The sequence below is a fragment of the Brachyistius frenatus genome, unplaced genomic scaffold, assembly GCF_029030835.1.
Source record: "Brachyistius frenatus isolate BFR_SWC_R1_liver_20210118 unplaced genomic scaffold, ASM2903083v1 Contig_2, whole genome shotgun sequence".
Taxonomy (NCBI): Eukaryota; Metazoa; Chordata; class Actinopteri; family Embiotocidae; genus Brachyistius; species Brachyistius frenatus.
The window spans coordinates 1,362,999-1,387,869 of NW_027210601.1; the positions used below are offsets into that span (position 1 = coordinate 1,362,999).

The 24,871-nt window shown below is 42.3% G+C and overlaps 1 protein-coding gene across 3 annotated transcripts in view; it reads left to right on the forward strand.

The window, feature by feature from the left end:
• samd12 (sterile alpha motif domain containing 12) overlaps nt 1-24,871 on the forward strand; it is a 105,907-nt gene that overhangs the window by 39,932 nt on the left and 41,104 nt on the right. For 2 of the 3 annotated variants that reach the window (XM_069692439.1, XM_069692417.1), the window contains exons 4-5: nt 2,194-2,334; nt 9,508-9,572. In XM_069692439.1, coding sequence (XP_069548540.1) covers nt 2,194-2,334; nt 9,508-9,551 — 185 coding nt within the window. In that variant the 3' untranslated portion in view covers nt 9,552-9,572. The remainder of the gene's footprint in view (nt 1-2,193; nt 2,335-9,507; nt 9,573-24,871) is intronic. The other variant, XM_069692428.1, reaches the window with a different exon arrangement.

Sequence of the window (24,871 nt, forward strand, 5' to 3'; positions counted from 1 at the left end):
AATGTCCGCTTGGACTCGAGGATCAACTGATTCAATTTCAGTGGTCAAAGTTCAAGGTCACTGTGACCTCATGTCTGTCCTATTATTGTGAACATGATACCTCAGGAACACATTGAGGGGATTCACTTGGATTTTACGGATGAACTGATTCAATTTTAACGACCAAAGGTTAAAGGTCACCTCACACAATACGTTCGCAGCCTTAACTCAAGAATTAATTTGCCAATTGTGCCAAAATTTCGTACAGATGTCTAAAAGGATCAAATGATGAAGTGATGGTAATGTCAAAGGTCAATTTCACTCTGACATCAAAATGTTCTGCAAAAATACTTTCACTGCCCATTATTTACTGCCCTAACTCAGAAACAGAAGGGGGGGGAGGGGTATGGTGTCTTGAAAGCTAGCAAATTAAAAAAGTTGTTATTGAGCTCTTCTAAATGAAAGTACGTTTTGGTATTATTTATACACTAATACCAATAAAGAAAGACCTCATACTTTATAACAGACAGATATTATGTTTATCTAAATACAGCAATGACTGAGAGGACCATCAGACTCGACAGTAAATGAATGCTGATCTGAGGCATTTTACCCCGCACTGGGTTTAAATAACCAGAAAAAATATTTAAAGGGCACAGCTGAAGGAAACGCTTCTCTCATTACCAATGTGTGACTGCTTTAATAGATAATCTTAAAGAATGAAAGATTCCTCATGAGCCGTGCGCTTACACAGTGCTCTGATTTATCTCTTGCATCTGCTCTTATTTAAGACATTACTGAGGCAGAGAAAAAGTGAACCTCTGTTGCCATGCCGATCTATCTTTGGTTACAATATCAGGTGCCAAGGGATGGTTGGTCAATATTTATAAACTCATAACAGCGTGCTTTATCTTCGCCGTTTTTTTTTTTTTTTTTTTTTTTTTTGTCAATTCGTACGTCTCCCTCTTCTCCCCCAACTTTCCACCCTCCGCCCCGCCTTCGGTTCACGAGTCCACTCTCCCTTTCCACCTCACTAATCTTCGTCTTTCCATCTTCCCATTTAATAAGCTCTTCTTACTTCTGAGCCTTTATGACTGTACTTAGCTCCCCACTGCTTATGTAATGTCTACTTCAGTGCCATTTTACGTGGAAGCATCTTAACTATGTTTGGCATTTTACCCCCATCTGGCTGGTTGAGGAGCTTCTTTTGTTAAGGCAGGATAAAATTGGCCCTAACGCTGTCAATATTATATCACAAACACTTAAGGGTACTTCGCTTTCCCAGCTCTGGTAGCAAAGTGGTAACATGGGGCTCTGCATGCTCTAACAATCTACAATGGATTGTCCAAACAAGTCAGGAGACATGACATTGTTGCTAAAAAAAAAAAAAAAAGGGTATTGAATATGAACATAAACACCAATTTACATATACGTTCAGTTGCAATCTGGGATGATTGGCGATTCAATAATTTTTCTTGTTGATCTGGCCGCAAACCGTCAAAGCAAAGATTAATAAAAGAGGAGGGGGACTGTGACAGACAAACCTTCATGAGCTCATCAGGACTGTTCTTCACCCCGACTGTCACACCAATCAGACAGTCTCTTGTCCAGGCAGCCATCAGACCAACCTAATGCCTCGTAATTAGCCTGCATTATTATCCTATCTGCTTACCATCCCACACGTTACAAAGGCACTCATAACAAGCGTTAATAATTACACTATACTCTACATGCCTTTTTATCAGCAGCCCAAATCCCCTTCATAGAAACTGATTGGATGATTAAATTATGGATTTTATACAAGGATTTGCAATTACGGAAAGAGCTGAGAGGGATTCTTGCTCAAGGGATACTACTGATATTTATGCAAAGAAGAATCTACTTCACATTGAGCTGTGCTGGGCTTAATTGGAAATTTCAAACTATCTGATGTTCACATAATAGAAAAAGACTCTTCGATCTGTTTGATTTTATGTTTTTATGGAAACAACGCTGCAATGTCGAAAAGCCTCAGGAATTTACACATGCGACGCTTGATTTGTGCAGTCGTAATCTTTGTTTGTGTGTCCCTACTGTGTTCTTCCACTGGCATAAATGCTTTATCTATACCCTTTTAGAGAGTCTTCTGCAGTGCATGCTGAATTCCCGCTGGCTTCCCTTGCTCTGTCCCTTAACATTTCAGCTTTTCTTTTTTTTTCTTTTTTTCTTCTTTAGGGCGGGCTCTGATGAGATTGACAGACAGAAAGCTGGAGCGAATGGGAATCATGCAGGAAGCCCAGAGGCAGCACATCTTGCAGCAGGTTCTGCAGCTTCGTGTTCGGGAGGAAGTCAGGACTCTTCAACTTCTCACACAAGGTACATGCATCAGAAGAACATACAACATATCTCACCATAGAACTCACCCACATTGTACACACTGAAATGTATTACTATCAACCTCATGCAGCATCCAAGTTTTTAGAGCACATATTGTATCTGGATCTCTTCTGGGGTAAAGATTATTCACAAAAACACCAACAGCTCACATTTTGATGAATATTCAAATAATTTACTGTGCAGCATTTATGCACATTCCATCTGTAGTCAAGACAATTACTGTATGTTTTAAAGCCCGCACCAAGGGATGAATCAGAAAGGATTATGCAACTACAGGAGTCACAAATCTCTTCTGGTACCTGTTGGTGCACAATAATCACAGACCTCTCAGACTTGTAAACAGGATGACTTGTCGATGTTAAAGTACACAGTTATGTCTCGCTACATATTTACCTGGTGGAGCCACGATTTAAGACAACACACAGCAACATCGATAGAAATGCCCAAATCAGCAGATGCACTTGAGCACACGAAATAAATCCGTGCGCACGCGTGTTGACGGTGGGGATGAGCCGATGGGTGAGTAGTTAGGGCGCATACCCCTTGGACTAAACTGCCCTTAACAGAAGAGTCCCTCGTTCGACTCCAGACCGACCGGACCTTTCCAGCAGGTCACTCCCCTGCTCCTTCTCCCCATGTTTCATGTCTCGCTCTTTAGTGTGCGCTGTCAAAGGCAGAAATACCAGAAAAAAAATTAAAAGATCTTCAAAGAAAAAAAATAAATTGGTCCTGACAGCGCTGAACTTTTAGAGGACCAAGAGCTGTAGAGTCCAAACTAGAGGAAACGAATGTAGCTTATTAGTCGCGTCGACATATTGTCTCATTAGTGACTGAGCTATACTAACAAGCTGAAGAGTTTGCTCATGAACTATAGTTATATGTAATATCTGGCCATATTTTCCTTCTTTGATAATGCTCTGTTAAATAAAGTGGTGTGCAGTGTGGACAAAGTGCTTGGGTGAAGTAAACAGAACAGGTAAGAGAAAATGGAGAAACTGTTGGAGCTAATGTGCCTGTCCACTGCTAGCCCGACCAGATGAACAATGGACATAGGCTCCGTGACGTCACCCATAGGTTTCCTGTACGGTGGTTTTGAAGCTCAGTTCTGGGTAGCTCAGGCCATCGTCCTCTTGGGAGTCTATGACTAAGTAAAAATAAAAAATAAAAAAATGGGCTCGGAGGTGGTTTATTGGTAGGGCTGAGGCTGGTCAAATAAAATATGGTTGCTGAAACCTGCAGGCTGCAAGCCAACTGTCACAGCACCCACGTCACTGTAAGCAGCCTCGCCCTTAATTATGCCTAACTTTAAGCCAAAATACAATTTAAAGAGGTGCGTGTACAGTTGTAATGAAGAGGGAAATGTGCTATATAGACCAAAACGTTGTTTTTTTTTTTGCAGCAGCAGCAGCAGGCTGTAAACATGTTTAACACTGCTGTAAATATGGGTATTTTATCATGGGGGGGGGGGTCCATTGTGATTGACTCACTTTTGGAGCCAGCCTCAAGTGGCCAGTTTAAGAACTGCAGTTTTTAACTATCGCGTTGGCATAATTTTTCTGGAGGTTGTTGTTTGGTTGTCACATTGTCATCGAGCTTCCAGTTAAAAGTAGGCTATGATGTGAGGTTCTGTAAACAGAGAAATTTGTATGCATGTTATCCACCGAAATGAATTCTGTGTATGTTTCAGGCGTAACGCACATATGCACAAGATATCTACAATATGAGACCCCACTTTTATAAACAGACCTCAGAGCCACCACAGGTTAAAACATTTCACAGGGAACCTTTAAAGAACCCATATTGTATAAATTCATATTTATATTTTTATTATTATTATGATTATGATTATTATTATAAAGCAGGTTTAAGTGCTTTGAATACTATCCACACTGAATATGTCCACAAGACCATATTCAGTCACTGTGCCATTTAGACTTGTGTATTTTTTAGATGTCATACATTACATCTGCCATCATCACGTCCCATTGTCCAACCTTAAAAGAAAACAGTGAGCTGTCATTCTCTTGCCGAGCCAGCAAGTTACAAGACCAAAAGACCCGTGGTTAGTCTGGAGATGTGTCACTCGGATAACTCAGATTATCAGTCAGTCAATCAAGACTCCTTGCCATCAATGTGCTTTAAAGACATGGACACAAAACAGTGTGTCCTCAGTAGAGCCAGAGACCATAAAGAGGTTGTAAAGAGGAGATGTAAAAGTATACTGACATTGTTTTCAGTACCGGTACTTAAAACCACAAGGAAGTCTTTTTTTTTTATTAATTTTTTTATCAAGACTGCAAACAAAACACAGAATAGCTGTCGAGCCGAAAGAGTCTTCCTACTTTATGCAAGACATTCATCTCGGCAATATGTGTAGGTGCTATTTCCCTCCAATGCAGGTGCAAGGATAATCAGTGCTGGCGTGCTGACAGAAGAACAAATACCTTCACAATGTTGCAAGGGTTTTAGACTAGTAATACTCAGAAAGGGAAAGACAGTCATTTTAGTTGTAAACAGAGATTAACAGTTTACCAAGTTTGAGATGGATTATCTGTTACGGAAGAGTTCTCTGAATTTAGAATATGAACACACACGCACACACACACACACACACACACACACACACACACACACACACACACACACACACACACACACACACACACACACACACACACACACACACACACACCGTCTGATCAGTCCCAAATTCATTCTGCAGCATAATACTCCCGGACACACATCTAGAGCCAAAAAGAACTGTCTTCAGCTTACAAGAACAAGTCTAGCAACAGATTGTCTGGACCCCACAAACCCCTGAGCTCAACATCAGAGAGTTGGTCTGGGATTACATGAAGAGACGGAAGAAATTTAGACGGCCTAAATCCACCATCATCCTGCCTTTATCTATTCCTGTGCACACTGTGGCACCATGCAGTTTCTCACTTGATCTTCATTTATTTAGCTTTCTACATGATCCGCTTTTCACAATGGATCCTCCGCAGCATGTTTAATAATAATCGGCAGGTGCTGTTGTTTTCCGTCCTCTCCCTCGCTTTCCCATTCTCACCCTGTGATTCTCAGCTCCCCTCGTCTCTTCCTCATTTCTAACAGCCTCCCTCTGCCAGCCACCACCAGCAGCGCTATGCACCACCACTACTACTCCTTCCATCAGCACCCGTCGGCACAGACTCTCAAACAGGGCTTTAGCCGCAGGGGCTGAGAAACAAATTCTAGGGATCTTTGTCACTCCGAAAATTCTTGGAAAACATTCGGAGCTTAATAAAGCAGTCTCTTTGCATCGCCTCTGTTTTGCTCCCACAGCAGAAAATAGAAAGCAAAAGAGAGTGCAAGAGAAAGAGTTTAGCTGAGTGATGACACTTTGCTCGGGGCTACTCTCAGCTCACCCCCCCCCTTCCCAACACACACACACACACACACACACACACACACACACACACACACACACACACACACACACACACACACACACACACACACACACATTCTTCTTCTTGTCTTTCATCCCTTTCCACTCCTCTCTTTTTTTTATTTTTTATTGATGATATAGGAAATGACAGCCCACCAGCCTCAGCAGCGCCAGCCCACTGGCTAGAGCAGGAAGCAGCCTGTGAGAGAAACCTGTCTAGGCCTCAGGGAGAACAGACACTGGGGTAGAAAAGTTTGAAATCTGGTAGATGGAGGGAACATGAGAGGAAATAGAAGATGCGGAGGAGATGAGAAAAAGGACAGAGAATTTGTTTTAAATATTTGGTGCACACATTGCTTTACATGATTTGATGTAATTACAAATAAGTGTGCGTGCGTGCGAGAGGATCTCCAAAGGTAAAACTGACAGAAATTATCAGTTTTATACAATAAATATAAACATTCTTTATTTGATATTGGTAATGCGTCATCATGAGTGCTGTTGGTTGGGGTTCCTTGTATTCACCAGCTGTATCTCTGTCTATAATGTACTGTGTATGATGGATTGATGAGAAAGTGGGAAAAGGAGGAGAAGGAAACTGAAGTATTTTAAGTCTCCTAAGCTGTCGCTTCTGGAGATGCTCTTGGCAAGGAGCAAAAAAAAATTAAAAAAAATTGGAAGGAGAGGAGATGGTGAAGTATTTCTAGGCCCAGGGTGCAGTTCCTTGAGCTGTTGCTAAAGGGAGATACAGCTGTACCCAGTTGGAAGCTGAGCCATAGAGAGCGAGAGAGAAATGAAGTGAGAAAGTAGAGATGGGCGAGTGGTGATGAGATGATGAACAGGAAGAGAGGAGGAGGAGGAATGGTGAGAATATTGGAGAGGGAGCGAGACAGTAGGTGACGAGAAGGTAGAATGACAAAGACGGTGAGAAGAAGGGGAGAGTGAGGAGTGAGAGAGAGAGAAGGTGAGAAAAGGAAAACCTCCTCCCTCTGAGATCTGATGGAAGACAAACGCTTCTCTATATCTGTTATATCAAGGAGATATCTATTAGATATACCAACATATCTCTCTCTCTCTCTATATATATATATATATGTATGTATATGTATATATACACACACACAGTATATATATTGCAAGTCCTTAAATGACTGAACTTTATTTAGTGTAGCACCTTAGAGCAAGGTCAAAAAGTGCTTCACAGGAGAGAAATAATTAAAAAGTAAGATCATATCAAAGCTGGGATTTAAATAGTGGCTAAGTATCAAATTATAGCTGAATAAAGAAAAGCCCTATAAAGCCTTGAGGGGTGAAATTACCTGTATTGTAATGGCTCACATCATAATCTGAGAGTATGTGCATGCATTACATTAGTTTGAAAAGTCAGTGTAGTTCACCAGGGCACCAGTGCTGTTCAGGTCCCAGGCATGATATCACATCTGGCCCTTTTACACTTAAACTGAAAAAGTTTAAGTGAAGTATCCAGCAGGCATAAACTCAATGGACTTCTGACCAGTGTGATAGGTATACTGTATATACCACCTTCCCACCCTCTGCACTTATGGTTTTGTGTCGGAGCCCCTTTTTTTTTTGTATCATTGTTTGTTTATAATGTTTCAAAACTTCATGCTAGGTTTAAAATTAATATTATTTTGTCCCATCATTTTGACCTATTTCATTTGGTTGCGTCTCAAAAGTTTCTGTGAGGTGCAGGGCCCAAGAAAGATATTTGCACCAAGGCCAATCGCAATTATATTACGCTGTCGATGATAAAGTCTCTTTTCAACAGAAATATTGTCACTTTTCATTCTCTTTTTTCCCACCGGCCCTTGCTTTGACCTGAACTGCTTTTAGCTCCCTTCAGTAAAACACTTCCTGAAAATGGTTCACATGAAAAGCCTTTCCAGAAAGAAGCTCTCAGCAAGTGGAGGATTATCAGTTTGAAAATCACATCCTGCACAGATGTTGTGCAGGAAGTGATTTTTGTGCCATTGAATTGACAGTACTTAAACACAAATTTAAAAAAAATTTAAAAAGGAAAACAACAAAAGTGCAAATTAATGATCAGGAAACGGGGAGTTGTCTGAAATATGACAACAATCCACTTAAAAACAAAAAAATGTGGGGAGTAAAGGCTTGTCTCTAATATAAATCTGCTTCAAATTAAGGCCTGCTTCTTTCTGCAGTGAAGGTAAAGGCCCCAGGCATTGTTTTGAATGTATGCTATACAGGTCTGTGTCAGAGAGAGGAGAGGAACAGAGAGAGAGAGAGAGAGTCGTCCGCTATCAATATAAAGAGAGAGGGTAGACGAGAGTGCTGGAGCAAGCAAGGTACACAAAAGAGAAAAAGGCGAGAGTGCAGGGAAGAGTGAGCGAGGTGTTGTAATTACTGCAGTGTACCCAGACAGAATTAGCTCGACGGACAGTGATTAACCTTTAAGGCTTGCTGGGCCATGGGAGGGAAATAATTAGATTTCCCCTCTCGCTCTTTCTCTCTGCCACGAGGACAGCAGAGGCTCATGATCGCTTATTGCTTGCAGTCATCAGAGTCGGGCCGAGGCACTCCAAATAAAAAAGCGATATCCAAACATGACCTCAGACTGTCAAGTGTACAGCCCCAGTAGAGACACTCTAAAGGAAATGCAGGGTAAGAATGGTCTAATGTGGCGCAGTATAAACGCAATGCAAGGGTGGCATACTGTATGGTTAGAGTGAAAAATGGCGAGCGGCACCGAACCTAAATGAATCTGATTAATGTTGTATAACAATAGGGCTTTCGCGTGAGCAAGATTTGTCCAGTCGCTGCAGAAATTTTATTACAAAAAGCATTTAACCCACAATTCTGATGCCTGAATGGTGAACATGCTCAATGAGCTGTGGCAGGAACAGCTCCTCCTTCAGCTCAACAAACGTTGAGTTATAAGGTGTGTTTTCGGAAACAGTATGGAAGATGTCTATATGTCACGTTAAAAGAATGAAAGTTATTTTTTTGTCGGTTTGAGAACATTGGTGCGGAGGCCTCTATTTTGGCTTCAGTAGGGAGGAAATTAACAAAAGATAAAATCAACAGGGAAAAAAAGTTCTTACAAAATGTCTACACATATAAACAACAAGTCAAATATGAACAAGTTGGACCTTTAATAAAAGATCAATACATGGAAGAAAACCAATAAAACAGAGTCTTATGAGGTGATTTAAAAGATGATACTCTCGTGGCTCAATAAAAACAAATGTCAGTATCTTACCTTAAGTAACTAAATTGTCAGATCTTCAACCAAAATTTGATATAATTTTGTATACCTTGAGCCATTCAAAGGTGGGCTTACTTTGATGCCTTGGATCACTGTCTCCCTTTAATATCCCAGTTTTGCTTGAGCTTCAGCTCCCAGACTGATGACCTGATGCTCTTCCTTCAGGTATTTCTGGTAGATAACAGCGGCAAGTGTCCTGTGCCCCGAAGCAGCAAGGCATACCAACAATAGTATATATTATATAAGATATATTATTGGTTCTGGAGAATTATTGGTGTGCGCCTGCCATAACAGGACGACTGTCTTCCAAACAGTTCAACTTCCGGCTCATCAGTCCATTGAATATTCTGCCCAAAGAGTCATCGAGATGTTTTGTAGCAAAAATCAGACGAGCTTTAATGTTTTTCTTTAACACATACAATTATCATTTAAACACTTTTTGTGATTACTCAGTCAAATTTCTTTTTCACAGCACTGTATTGGAGTGTTTCACGCTCTCAGTCTGAGCTTGGATGATGACGCTAACACTACTTACAGGTAAAAATAAAAAAAACTGGCGGTAACAGTACCTCCGGTGTGACGTGGTAAATCAGGCAGACATGGATAAATTAATTAGAATGAGTAGAACTGTGATAGATGCAGGTTTAGTTTGGCCCAACAGCTCTTGTCTACTCACTTCAGTGTATTCCTTCTTGTAATTGTCTTCATCTGATGCAGACAGGCTTGATATGCAGTTGATATTTTGCCTTTAATATGTGTTATCATAGACACAAAGGAGCGTCTTTCAGTTCCGGAGACAAAATGCAGAGGGCATGGCGGAAAAACAAAAGCATCTGCCTTTGGTCCGGGAAAAATTTAAGTGAGTTATGGCTTCATATTAACCCCCTCTGACAGCTTAAAAAGTCAAACTCGTAGAAAAAGGAAAGGAGGGAATGAGAATGTTATGATTAATTAGGTTGTTTTCTTGATAATAGCATTTAACCATTGAAACAGTCGTCTGTAAAAGGCTCTAGCGACTGCATCGAATCGCTCTGAATTAACTCCAATACAAAGATTGGAAGCCGTTAAACCATTGTGTTTCTTCCCACCTCTTAAAGAAAAAAAGAAAAATCTCATTTTACTATTCTTTTGTATTCAATTTCATGCTTATAACCATTTCGGAGTTTTCAATAACAGCCCTATGCCAGTAAATATGCTATTACTGGCTTGTGAAATCATCACTCTTAAAAGAAACTTGAATTACACAGCTGACAGAACTCTATGAAAGTGATTTTCTGAGTACATAGTGCTAATCTGTGAATGTAGACACGGGCTCACTGCTTATGCTTCATTTGCTGTAACAGAGTCTCATTTAAAACGGAGACGGAGAAAACTTTGAAGAAATTAGGCATGTGCTTCACAGTTTGACTTCACTTTCTGCATTTGTGCCCGCTGGTTGGTTGGCTGGTCTTCCTTCGCACTGTCACCCGGCTGCTCGCGGGTCGGCCAACGGGAGCTACATTGGGTTAGTTTGCACCGGCTACTTGGACCTGATTAACCAGCTGATGGATGTTTTTCCATGTTGTGAAGCTGTAGATTCCGATTCACCAAGCCTCGCCTCCAATGCTGAAAAAGGACTATAATTTATTGCAAATACTATTTTATCACTCATGGAGGGCAGAGGTAAAACTAAATATTTGACACACTAAGCAGGAGAGAGAAAGAGAAGCAGCGGGAGAATGCTATGCTATCAGACCTGAAATAGGGTTACGTATCAAATTAGCATGCAATTAAAGCAAATATGTGTGTCTGCCCTGAAAAATGTGTGACTGTGCTTAGAGATTTAGAGTTTGCGATCTACGATGAGCAAAGTACAGTCTGATGGCAACAGGAAGTGATGCAATACGGTTACTGCGACTTTAGACATGATACGCAGGATCCAGGATGAACATGTATTGCATTCAGTTGGCCAAATGCCCAGTGTTAATGAAATATCAATTAACGGATACGCCCTGTGCTTGAAAATGTAAAGCCTTCTTCTTTGGCCCATGCTACATTCTTCCACAAAGTTTCATTTATATTTAGGATGGTTGTTTTTCTGTAATCCTGCTGACAAACAAACAAACCCCGCTTAAAACAGAACCTCCTCGGCAGAGGAAATAAAGCGAACATTTAAAAGTCGGTGAATAAATAAATATTTCTTCTTTGTGGACCTTTGGGTTTTTTTTTTTAGAAATAGTATAGATGTTTTTTTGTAATTAAAATAATCTTCTAGATAGCTGCAGTCACCTTTCTTAGCCTGAGTCTCAGACACAATAGTCTACATTTTTATTCAGGTCCCAGTGTGACAGCTTTTGTAGAGAACTGCAGCCCGAGGCAGCAAATAAAGGAAGTTTTCCTGTTGTGCTTTAGTAGACCTCGGTTCCTTTGCTCCAGGCACCTCAATGAATTATCTCTCTCCGCTTCATAGAGGAAATCTCTTCAGTCAGAGCTCTTCACTGAACAGGATGCCCCTCTCTGTCGGTTCTTCCATGGTTTTTAAGTAGTTCAGTGTGTAAACTTTGCTGATAAGAAGATCTTGAGTGACCAGAGAAACTGAGCTAAGCACAAATAAAGGCCAGAATTGCACACTCGTGAGTTCCATGTTTTTCCCCAGCTAGTAGTTTAACGCTTCATTTTCGAGTCTGATGATTGTGGGATAACGAGCAGCCAAATCAATAACTTTAATGCTTACCGGCCTGAAGAGGGAACACTGTTAGCTTGCCTCAGAAATAGCAAGACATGTTTGTTAAACGGCTCCTTTAGCTGTTTTACTTCCAAACTACACTCTTAACTGTTCTTTATTAAATTATATATAAAACAATATTTTGCAGATTTTCAACAGCCCAATGACTTTAAAGTAAAAAAGAAAAAAAAAAAAAGATTTTCACCTGCTGTTAAGTTGCTCTTCAAAGACTTATTTTCAGCTATGCTCTAAAACGTTCACGATAATACTTTAAACCGACACCTTATCCAGAAATTAATTCAATCTTATATTTATAGGTTGGAGACCAAGTTTTGGGCGTGATGGTTTCTAACCTATTCTGTTTATTTGCACCCCCAATTGTGGCCTCATAGATCTGACAATGTATTTTATCAGACCCATTTGCCTTTAATCCTTAACTGTCTCAACCCCAAAAAAGTTTTGTTTTGTGCTTTTATCTCTCAAAGTAACTTATTAGATGTAAATGATTTACACATTTCATTAACCAGAGCCATTTCAGATTGAAGATTTAGAGATCCATAACAAATGATATAAACTTTAAAATATAAGATTGTGATTGATATCATTGTGCCTTAAAGACACAAACACCAAACAGCCTGTTCTTGGTAGAGATCCAGAAATATGCTAAAGAAAGGACATGTGAAACAACATTGAGATGGTTTTTGATACTTAAAACCCCCAAAATATTTTCTTATTGATTTCAAGACTGCAACTATAACATTGTAATTGTCAAATATGGGACCTTTAAATAAAAGAGGTGTTGGATTTAAGCCTGACAACTTGTTTTTCCAGTAAGTACAATAGATATTCTTGCTCATTGATAGTAATATACAAAAGTTGCTTCATGAGCAAAATACAACAAAAAAAAAAGTGGACTTGATGAAGTTAAACTGTTAAAATTTTTATAATCCAAGCTGTATCTGATCCAGGCACTTAGTTGAACCAGACATTTGAATTCAGTCACTTTGACAGTGTCAACTTCACCAGGCTCATTGATAAAAGATGGCCGACTGCACCGCAGTGTGTCCTGTTGGCCAGCATGAGTGAAAAGAGTATCTTTGCTCCAAAGTCTTTAAAGAAAGCATTCACTCTAAAGACTTAAGCTCAGGGTGACTACTGTCCTTCCTTTGGGCTTTTCACTGAATCAGATGTCTTGCTCGAGCATGTGGGGAGCTGAGAGTTCTCATTATCCGAATTCTCTCCTCAGGCTCCTGCCCTCTGTGGAGGCCCTTTCGCCATAAACCTCTTTCGACTCCATCTATCCACCCTCCCCTCCATCTTCTCGCTTTCTCTTTCTCCCACTTTCTTTCTGTTAATGCAAGCGAAGGTCAAATTCATTCTTTTTCATGATTTCCTGTCAGCGAGGACCCCCCCCCCTCCCCCTCCCCCCCGAGACTCCATCTATGGCTCAGTGCCTGAAAGATGTGATTAAGGTGAAGGCAAAATTAATACCTGCCCGACAAAGTGAAAAAAAAATTGTTTCTCCTTATTCATATAGATACATGTACTGTATGGTAATATTACACTTAATAAAGTCTCCCGTAGTTTCATTTTTACTCTCCCCCCCCCCCCCCCCCTCCCTACTATGTACATGACGTGGATGCCTAGGGTGACTCCACATTAGGAACTATTATGGACTCATACTCACAAAGGAAATGTCATTTAGGAGTAAATGGTTTCACTGCTCGGACAACACAGCGTGCTCTAGGTAGGTAGGTAGGTAGGTATATACTTTATTAATCCCCGAGGGGAAATTTTTTCGCCACAACAGCATACATATAGGAGCAATAATAGAAACAATAGAATAAAATAATAATAGAATAGAATAATATAATAGAAAAGCAATAAAATAAAAAATATAAATATAAAATATAAAATGCACAGTACATACAGTATATATACAGTACATTAAATATCTATATATATTATATACAACAAACCAATAAACACAGTCAACATATATATATATATATATACATACGGTACAGTATATATCTATATATATAATATACATATAATATACATATAATATACAAGCAAGAAACCAAGAATCACAGTCAACAGTGTTATTGTACTGTGATGGATTTTGCCAGAGGTGAGTTATTGTAAAGTCTTATGGCAGTGGGCAGGAATGATCTCCTGTATCTGTCCTTGTGACAGCGGAGCTGGAGGAATCTGTTAGAGAAAGTGCTCCGCTGTCCCTGCAGCAGGTGGTTGAGAGGGTGGACAGGATTATCCAAGATGGACAATAGTTTGATCAGCGTCCTCCTCTCCACCACCTTTTCCAGACTATCTAGTTTGTAGCCGATGATGGAGCCGGCCTTCTTAACCAGCTTGTTGAGTTTGTTGGTGTCACCGGCTCCAATGCTGCTCCCCCAGCAGACCCCAGCGAAGTACAAAGCACTGGCCACAACAGACTGGTAGAACATCTCCAACATCATGCTGCACACATTGAAGGATCGAAGTTTCCTCAGAAAAAAGAGTCGACTCATCACCTTCTTGTAGACAGCATTGATGTTGGTCTTCCATTTCAGTCTGTTGTCGATGGACACACCCAGGTACTTGTACTCCTCAACCATGTCCACCTCCTCTCCCAGAACTCTCAGCGGTTGTGGAGCCGTCGCCTTCCTCCTGAAGTCGACCACCATCTCTCTGGTCTTGGCCACGTTCAGGAGCAGGTGGTTTCTTCCCGCCCACTCCACAAAGTCCTCCACTACTGCCCTGTACTCATCCTCCCGTCCGTCTCTTATACATCCGACCACTGCAGAGTCATCAGAGAACTTCTGCAGATGGCAGGACTCTGAGTTGTACTGGAAGTCAGTTGTGTATAAGGTGAACAGAAAGGGAGACAGAACAGTTCCCTGAGGAGCTCCAGTACCACTGACCACCGTATCAGACAGCACACTGCCCAGACGGACAAACTGTGGTCTGCCTGTCAGGTAGTCAGTGATCCAGGAGACGGTGGACGCGTCCACCCCCACCACCCGCAGCTTCTCACTCAGCAGCAGTGGTTGGATGGTGTTGAATGCACTGGAGAAATCAAAGAAAGTGATTCTCACAGAGTCACCGGTTCCATCCAGGTGAGACTGAGCTCGTTGCAGCAGGTAGATGATGGCGTCGTCCACTCCCACACGAGGCTGGTACGCAAATTGCAGAGGGTCCAGAGAAGATTTCACCAGCGGCCTGAGGTGGGCCAAGACCAGCCTCTCCAGCACCTTCATCACATGAGATGTGAGGGCAACCGGACGGTAGTCGTTGAGGCCAGATGGAGTCTTCTTCTTGGGGACAGGAACCAGGCAGGACGTCTTCCACAGCACCGGGACCTCCTCCTGCTTCAGGCTCAGGTTGAAGAGGTGTTGTAGGACCTCAGCCAGCTGGGCGGCGCAGGTCTTCAGGACCACGGGGCTGATGCCGTCAGGTCCTGCAGCCTTGCGCTGGTGGATTTTCTCTAGCTGTCTCCTAACCTGGCCAGTCGTCACAGAGAGGGGGGTGAGGGGTGAGGGGGGATGGATGGAGGAAGAGCCCTGTGAGAATGAGGGCTCTATGCAGTTCACCAGGGGGCGCAGAGGGGAGAGGGGGGGAGGCAGCAGAGGTGTTTTGGAGGTGTGAGGTGTGGAGGAGACAGATGAGGGCGGTGAACTAAACCTGTTGAAGAAACAGTTTAGTTCATTTGACCTCTTCAGGGAGCCCCCTGGTTGTCTCTCTCTCCCCTTGAACCCAGTAATCTCCTTCATACCGGTCCACACCTCCCTCACGTTGTTCTGCTGGAGTTTGGCCTCCAGCTTCCTCCTGTAGGAGTCCTTGCACTCCCTCATCTTCTCCTTCAGGTGGCGCTGCACTCTCCTGAGCTCCTCCCTGTCACCAGACCTGAAGGCTGCTTTCTTCTTATTAAGAAGAACTTTCAGGTCACTGGTGATCCACGGCTTATTGTTGGGGAAGCATTTTACAGTCCGGGATGGTACGGTGGTGTGTTCACAGAATTTGATGTATTCTGTGAAACAGTCCGTCATGCTGTTGATGTCCTCCCCATGTGGTCCAAACAGCGCATTCCAGTCCGTGGACTCAAAGCAGTCCTGCAGGGCATCTTTAGCCTCCTGTGTCCACCTCCTCACAGTCCTGGTGGACACAGGCTGCCTCTGCACCAGGGGGACATACCTGGGAGTCAGCAGGACCAGGTTGTGGTCTGATCTACCAAGGGGGGGAAGGGCAGTAGCACTGTATGCATCCATGGCATTAGCATACAGTAAGTCCAGGGTTTTATTGTTCCGGGTGGGGCAGTTCACATACTGGTGCAAAGTTGGCAGTACTTTATCCAGACTGGTGTGGTTGAAGTCTCCAGTAACTGCCAAAAATGCACCGGGATGCTTAGTCTGTAGTTTGGACACAGTGGAGTGAATGGTGTCCACTGCTGCCTCTGCGTCGGCTGATGGAGGAATGTAAACAACGATAACAATGGCGGACGTGAACTCCCTCGGCAAATAATAAGGGCGCGTCCCCACGGCTAGCAGTTCAATGTCCGGGCTACAAAAACGTTCCTTCACACACACGTGGTCGGGATTGCACCACCTCTCGTTCACATAGACTGCAATCCCTCCACCTTTCTTCTTACCGCTCCGAACAACGTCTCTGTCCGCCCGAACAGTCCTGAAGCCGGGTACGGCCGCGCTGTGGTCCGGGAAATGTGAGTGCAGCCACGTCTCGGTGAAACACATGATGCTGCACTCCCGGTATTCCCGCTGGGTCTTTACCAGCGCGCCGAGCTCGTCCGTCTTGTTGGCCAACGACCTCACGTTCCCCATTAAGATCGCCGGTACCGCTGGCTTGTATTTCCTCCTTTCCGCCTTTAGCTTAGCTCCGGCTCTGCAACCCCGCCGTCTTCTCCGAAGTTCAACGGGGATCTCAGGCCTCGCTCCGGGCAGCAGCAGTCGAGGGCTACTTAGCACGATCAGCTCATCACGCGAGTAGACAATAACAGAGCCCCCAGCCAGAAACGTGGAAAAATTACGGTCCATTACGGTCCGTTAACTGAACACGAGAGAAAGAAAAAAACAACTCCGAAGAGAGAAGAAAGGTTTAAAATACTAATAACAAGGGGAGGGGAGCTGCTGCGACAGGCTGCCGCTAGCGCGGCGCCATTCTAACCTCGCTCATTAACACCGTGGGTCTCTGAGGGACTCAAATTCTAAATGCAGACATCCACAATATAGCTACACACCTCAGATGGTAATAATGTTATGAAAAACAGAGAGTAATTGCTTCCCCTGTTTAGAAAGCAAGGCTCCCTTTTATCAAGGCCTCAACGGGAACCTTTGTAATAAAGGTATAGGAGACACCCTATAGCAAGTATGGTCCGGTTGTATTTTTGAAATATAAAGGGGAAAGGAGAAAAGACTGAAGGACAGGGGGAAAAAGAAAACGAGGACAGCTAATGCTGCATATTGAAAAGAATCCCCCAATCCCCAAAAATACTTTTATAACCCTTAAGCTATAATTCTCCTTGACATGCAGTGAATTTTCCCATTGCAGGGCCCCCAATTACATACTTTCACTTCTCACCTTACTCAAAAAAGCCTCGCGCTGGACTGCCAGTCAGCCATTTTCTTTTCTTTTTTTTCTGCAGGGAAAAAGAGAGAGAGAGAGAGAGAGAGAGAGAGAGAGAGAGAGAGAGTTGAGCAGCATCAAGGTTAGGCAAAGCGCATTTCATCTAGTTTTTACCCGGAAGAAGCAAGGGAAGCATGAATACAACAAACCCACTCGTACTTCCAACTCTGGCTGTCAAGGACACCGGAGAGAGATGCAGCCGAGTATGAACAACATGTGCAGATCTGTTAATGAAGCTGAAGGAAAGAGGGCACTGCTGGAATTCAAAAAACCATGTGATGAAACGGATAGTAAATGAAAAGGAATGAAGAGAGATGATAAACAAAGATAAACGGAGAGGCAGAGGAAGAAATTGAAGAAGGGGCACAGGTGGAATAGCCTGAGGCAAAGCATTGGCACTTGTCCTGTGTGATGTGTGTGTGTGTGTGTGTGTGTGTGTGTGTGTGTGTGTGTGTGTGTGTGTGTGTGTGTGTGTGTGTGTGTGTGTGTGTGTGTGGCGTGTGGCGTGTGGTGTGTGTATATGTGGTGTGTATGTGGCATGCGTGGGTGCGTGCGTGTCTCAGTCTTTCGGCCTCTGACCCATGGCAGAGGAAAACAGATTGCTTTGACAGGTCCTCTGACATCACATGAGATGTTCTGCTCTTTTGCTAGAGTCTCTGGAGAGTCCTTGGCTGCCAAATGTCCAGTAGGGCTTGAAGCATTACGGGAGCTTATGCCCTATAATGTGACTGGTGTAGAGGAAAATTTGCTGAGAGCTTAACTGTCAATATGCTATTTGTATTAGATGTGATCTTGAGGCCAAGTCTCAGCAGAGGCTGGATGCCAGCAGTCATGTAAACTTAATGGAGTTCATGCATCTTGCAGAAGTGAACTCTGTAAATGTTATGTTGGTGTGAAATCGCAACCTGAGCTCGATATATAAAAATGAGCGCGCTGGTCGTCGGGCCCCTAAACGCCCAATAGTTTGCTTTTTTTAATGCCTTTTTAAACCAGAAGTGGCAGATAAGGTTTCCCCTGCGCAGAGCCACGTTCATTAGTTTAGAACAAAATGAGAAGTCATTAAGAAGTCATTGTATCGGTCGCCTGGCAGCAGGGCTGGTTCCACTCAGTCTGCCGCCGTCTCCAGGCTCCCTGACCACCTCCGGACATCCAGGAGCCCAGACAACCCGGACAGATCAGACTCCTGAGCACACGCCTTCAGCTTCCCAGCATTTGCTCATGATCTTACAAACCTGGATCAATAGCCATAGGACACTTATTTTACTCCGAGACTGGCCATTACCCCATAAACATGCCCAAGCGCTGGCTCCAGACTTACTGTATGCATGTGTAATGGAAAGAAGCAAAAGAGCACTCAAGAAGTTGTTTTGCTCACTTTCTATCGAGGCCACCATTATGCAGCTGCAGCTTTGAGGTAGTGTGATGGTAAGCCCATCAGTTAATGCATTATCAGGACAGACACCATAATGTGTTAATGTATTTCTGCTCCTTAGTACTTTAATTGAGATAACTTATTAATAAGATAAATCTGCAATGTTAAAAGTCCCCAGCCAGCTTGGAGCCTAGAACATAAGGCATTAGAACAATACTTGAATTAAAATTATATAGCGTGTATGGCCATGTTTGTGTTAATGGCTCCATTAGCTGCTGCTTTGGCTGAAAAGCGCTATTTAAGTGCAGTCCATTTCCATGCACACTGGTTTTACTTCTTTATACTTGTACATGAATCACTTCTAGTCTTATATTTGAAATAATATGAGTGTACAGTTCTTCTGAAAATGTTTTTAACTCTGTGAGCCTACAGGTACAGTTTACTCAGAAAGTCCTTCCTGTAATCATTAAAGGACTTACTGCTTTGCATCTCATCGCCGTCTATTTATGTGAGCATCAAGCAGACGTAGCCAGCGAAGCCAGAAGCAAGAGTGACAGACATAAAAAGAATATTTATTCGCCGAATCGTCTCTGAATGCACAGCTCCGTAGATGCATAAAGGAGAGCGAGAGAAAAGTGCAGAGTGAGAAGGGAGAGGGATACCAAGGACATTTTGAGGGAAATGAGGTGCAACGAGCAGGTACATAAAAGGAAATGATGTATCTTACGCCAGTCCACGATCACGGTTTGTGTATCGAGGATTTATGGCAGCGTACTTAGCAACAGTGCAGCACCGCACCTGATCATCCATTATTATTGTAACATCTCTCACTTTGGGGGCAGCTGTGATTGATGGGGAGCTGTTAATGACTTTGGGTTGAAATTGTTATTTCCATAAAAGTGACACGCAGTGTTTAAAAAGGTGGTGTTTGCAATTGGACATTATCTGAAAAAAAACACAGTCATTTGTCAATTTATCAGAACTAAAAATGGTTTGAGGGAACATGAATATTAAGTGTTTCACAACTGGAACAAAAACATGGAAGCAAATAAGAAACTTTTTTTTCTTGTATGCAAATCTGAGCTTTCCTGTATTTTTAAATGTAAATCTTCTACTGAAATATTAATTGTAGCGTTCATATGTGCTGCATAATTTACCTTGAGACAGTTTACAGTGCGTATAGTCTTAAAACTTCTAAGTATTCTGTGCCTTGTGCTGTTTCTATTGGGGCATGCTATATGAAAAACTGCCCACTGCTGTTGCACCAATGGAGTACTTCTGTTCTAATTGTATTCTTGTACACTCTCATAGCCCTCCCCCCCTTACAATCTAGGAAAAGTCATACATGACAGTAACACACTTTGAAACACAATTAAAAAAAAAATTAAAAATCAGAAGCCTTGTATAAGGAACACTGATCAACCCACCCCGCATCAGTTGTAATTGGTGCCATTAGTCTTTTTATGCTTGATTGCCTGCCAAAATGTCAGCCTATCTATTTCCTTCTTGTCACACTTTTCTTTATTTTTTTGAACGGTCAGTAATTAAAAGTGATTGTCTACTTGTTTCGGTACCAAGTGGGAGATTTTTCAAACAAAGAAACGGATGTTTCAAAAAAATTATAATGTTTTTTTTTTTTTTTTTAAGTTCTGGGAAACAGTGCTTGTAATCGTAAAGCAGGTACTCCTTCCTGCACATTGCATAGTACCTGCTGTGCGGGTCATGATGAACACAATTAAACATGACAGCGAAATAACACTGTGCCCTGGATGACTCATGCTCAACATTTTATTGACCCGGGTGGAAAATTTGGCTCTCAGGAATGCATACGGCGCGGTCCAAAAATATAATCAGTCCGCTACATGCAAAAAATAATGGCATTCCTCGGTGTTCACTTGGTGTTCAATAATTAATCAGCAAATGTTAAAATGGTAACACACTAAATAAGGTTGTAAACATGGTCACCCATGGTCGTGCAAATTTTGCTTTTTTTGGTTTTGTTTGACCATGTTTGACTGGACAAGGGATGTTGGAGACTGACAAACATGACATGACATATATCCTGAACAGGAAGGAGTCTGTGACTGTTATTGTGACTCATTCGGTCAATTATGTCATTTCTAATAGCATTCTTTGTGATGTCTGTTATGACAACTTTAACCAAGTCAACATAATGTCACATAAAAGTATAACCCTAATTTGTACAGTTAGTCAAGGAAATTAGTTATGACCCTGTTATAAATAGTTAATATTAGGGTTAGTTAGTTAATTAGTTAAAAGAGGCAGTGTGCAGGATTTATTGGTATCTAGCATTGAAATAGCAGATTGCAACCAATTGAACACCCCTCGCTTACCTCACCCTCCCGTTCCAAGCATGTAAGAGAATCTAACCTTAACTTGTACCACTGTATTTGAGGTCAAGAAATTATTTACGATGCTGTTAGAAATAGTTAAGTTTAGGGTTATTTAGTTAGTTGGTTAGTTAAAGGAGTAGTGTGTAGGATTTAGTGGCACCCAGAGGTGAAATTGCAGATTGCAGCCAACATCCCTCCCCTTCCAAGCGCGTAAGATAATCTAACTCCCAACTTTTACCACCGTAGATGAGGTCAAGAAAATGATTCATGACACTGTTAAAAAAAATTGTTAGGATTATACTGTTAGTAAGTTAAAAGAAGCAGTGTGTTGGATTAATGGAAATCTAGCGGTAACATTGCAAATTGCAACCAACCAACCAAATGGACTCCCCCTCACTTCACCTCACCCTCCTGTTCCAAGCGTGCAAGAGAATCACACCTTAACTTGTGCCACTGTAGTTGAAGTTCAAGGAATTCGCTGTTAGAAATGGTTAAGGTTGGTTAGCTAAGTTACCATTAACAGACATCGACAGGTGTTGTTGTCTTGGTCAATGTCAAGATGTCATAACAAACACGGCCTAAACAATGTAAACTTTGTATCAAGCAACATAACAGACAGAGTGACAGTTAAAGTAACAAACATGCATGACGACTCTTTCATGTTCCCGGATTGTTGTGGTTCTGACGGTGACATGTCAGTCCCCTTGAAGTAAAATGTTAGTGTTTGTTGGATGCACACAGCGGTTTGGCTCCAGAGGTTCTCCGACTGACAGGTGCTTGGCATCTCTAACGTGGCGATAGGGGGGGAAATATTTGTTTTTCACTTCTCAGGTTGTGATTCATCTACTTTGGTCATTAGCGTGAGGTGCCCTGTAGCAGCATTAGCATTAAATTAAAGCATTCATCGAGCCCATGATAGTTCGAGAACTTTACTCCTTTAAATGTGTTTGAGACGGAGCTGCTTTAAGATTGCCGTTTTAAACAGAATTAATTGTAACTGAGATGTGCTTTTTTATCAACACCACCACAGAACCTCAAGCTTCAGAAGCTGTATAACTTTTATTTTAATTACTTAATAAATATTTAGAGGCAAGGGTTGCCTGAGGGATGAAATATAAATGAGGCTTTTTTTTTTTTTTTTTTTTTTCTCTAACTGGCTCATGATGTAATTCTCTGCACATCCATTTTTCTCTCTGTGTTGATTCCACTGGTGAGTGGTGGGTGCCGTAGGTGAACAGGTGTGAAGTATATGTTCTGTTAGTACAGAATAATACCTCAATTTACACAAACCTGGACACAGTCGGCGTCTTCCCGCTCTGCAGAGCAGGTAGCGTTTTCTTGACGTGTTCCGTGCGTGCAACAGGAGCGAGGAGTCTTGGGATGAACTTGCCCTCCATTAAAGATTTAGCTTGTTCACAGAGGGGAGCTATTAGAGGCAGGGGCCCCTGCTCCTCATGGAGAACTTTCAAATCAAGACCAGTTTGTTGCATTGTCAGAAGATTAAAGCCAGTTTGTTGAAAGGTCTTTTCGCTATTCCACATGATTGATCCCCCCACCCCCCCCCACCCCCCGCCCCAAACCCTCCACGCCCACCGCCCTTTCATATGACAGCTCTGAATGCCAAGCTGCTCTGCTCGTCTCTCCCTCTCCCTCTCTCTCTCTCTCTCTCTCTCTCTCGGTTTTCTCTTCACAGTTAGTTTTGTATTTACTTGTCAGTGCCTCACATCTCTCATTGTCTCTCCACTTTTGTCCTTCTATTCCTCTCACATTGCTGTTTTTTTTCCCCACTATTACAAGAGCAGTGCTTTTTCTCCATTAGCAGCTCAGGGGTCCGCGCTTTCTTGAAGCCGTTTTCTCTTTCATGTTTACTTTATTCCCCGTCTTCTCTTTTCCTCCTTGTCTGTCTCATTTGTTTCTATCTGTAGATCTTCCATGTTTCGTGTTTGATACTGGTCGCTGATCCTTTGGCCCTGCCAGTCCGGTGCGCTTGAGGGGCATTCCTGATATAATTATAGCTTTTGATTATCCTCCAGACTGACCCCAGGATGGCCTGGCCCCGATGCAGCTCCAGTCTGCCAGCTGCTACGACTGCAGCAGCTAATGAGGGACGCCTGGTGTTTCCCACTGCTGGCTGACTCCTTGATTTATTGTTTCACTAAGTTCATACCCACGGCTGCATTCCTGTATATTAGGAAACACTAAATCACAAAGTTTACTTTACAACTGATGTACCCACGCTTTGGTCTTCTGCTGACAAGTGTGCCGATGCTAAATGGCAGCGCGTATCTAGCGGTGGTGTGGTGGAAGGTGTATAATCTCTCATGGGGAAATTGGTTTTAGCTCTGCGTCGCATTGCACTGCATAACTCTGACGTGACATTAAAGCCTGACATATCGCACATTCCGAAAATAAAAATGCAAACGTGGTTACAGTACATCAGACTTAAGCTTAATGACGAAATGCACAGATGGTAACATACACTCCAGAGAACTGTGGGAAATTGTGAGGAGCGTACGTATCCTGCATGAATTCCTCCTCTTACTGTAGAATCGAGGAGGACTGACACCAACAGGGTTTTTGGACGTGCAGCATCCTCTGCATTATGTCAAGACCAACAAAAAAAAAAATCAGCCGTCCCTCAGTCAGATGCAGTTATCCGCTGCTGTCAATCAAAACATTTCCCATTTGATTGACTGAATCAGGCTTTCAAACCAGTGGACCATAAAGTTGTTTGTGCAGAAGATGTAAAGGAAAATGACTATATACAGTATAACTCCTTTTTTCCCTTGTATTTTGAATTTGTTCCACTTCTCTGGGCTCACACTGCATGCACTGCAGCTTTTACTGCATCGTGTGTGTTTGTTGGAGTGTGTTTGCTCTCTTGAATATAGGAGTTTATTTGCGGAGGCACACATGGGAAACTCTATATATGCATATATATATATATATATATATTTAAACTTGATCAGAAAAGGTTGACCACATCCCCCGAACAGGATTCGTTATCTCACAGGTGAAGGAGTACATTTACTATGCATTACTCTTTATATTCCCGGCAGAAAACGAATGAATACGTTTACAAGACCGTGGCTGCACAGGTTTATACGTCTATCCTCAGTGTTCAGCTTCACAATGTCACGCACTGTATCGGACGAGGTCAAACAGGAGTACGTGTTGAACATCAAAGCATGCGGTGTCTCGGTGAGGAGTTTTCACCTGCACAGAAACCTAGGCGAGAAGCTAAACATCGTGGAGTGGCTTCGGCTTCCATTAGAGCCTAAACAATATATTGGCTGGTTGACAGAAATATCGGTATCGGCGTACATGCAATCCCACATGTGCCTATACAAAAAATGTTATGTGCGAAACATAATGCAAAAAAGGATACTTAGAAATTGTTGAAATTGTTCTGTTCATTTGTTTTTTTCAGTAGGTATTTATAATGATTTAATTCCCTGAAAAGTTGAATGTTTTGGGATAATTAACTTCAAATAATCCTTAGAAGTATCAAGTGTTTTTGAAAATCAGTGCAAAAAACTTGTGTTTATATATAGTTTGTAAGTGCAGTGTATATCTGGAAGTAATATTGGCTGATATATCAATATCAAAACTCTTTTAACTCCATATCCACAATCGGTGTGGCTCTAGTTTCCATCTGTGGAGATTACCCCGCCACCCCCACCCCAACACCCGCCTCCCCACTCATCTACCATCTCCACAACCTCTTTGTAATTAAAAGAGCTCGTAGTGCGTGTGCTGATAATAG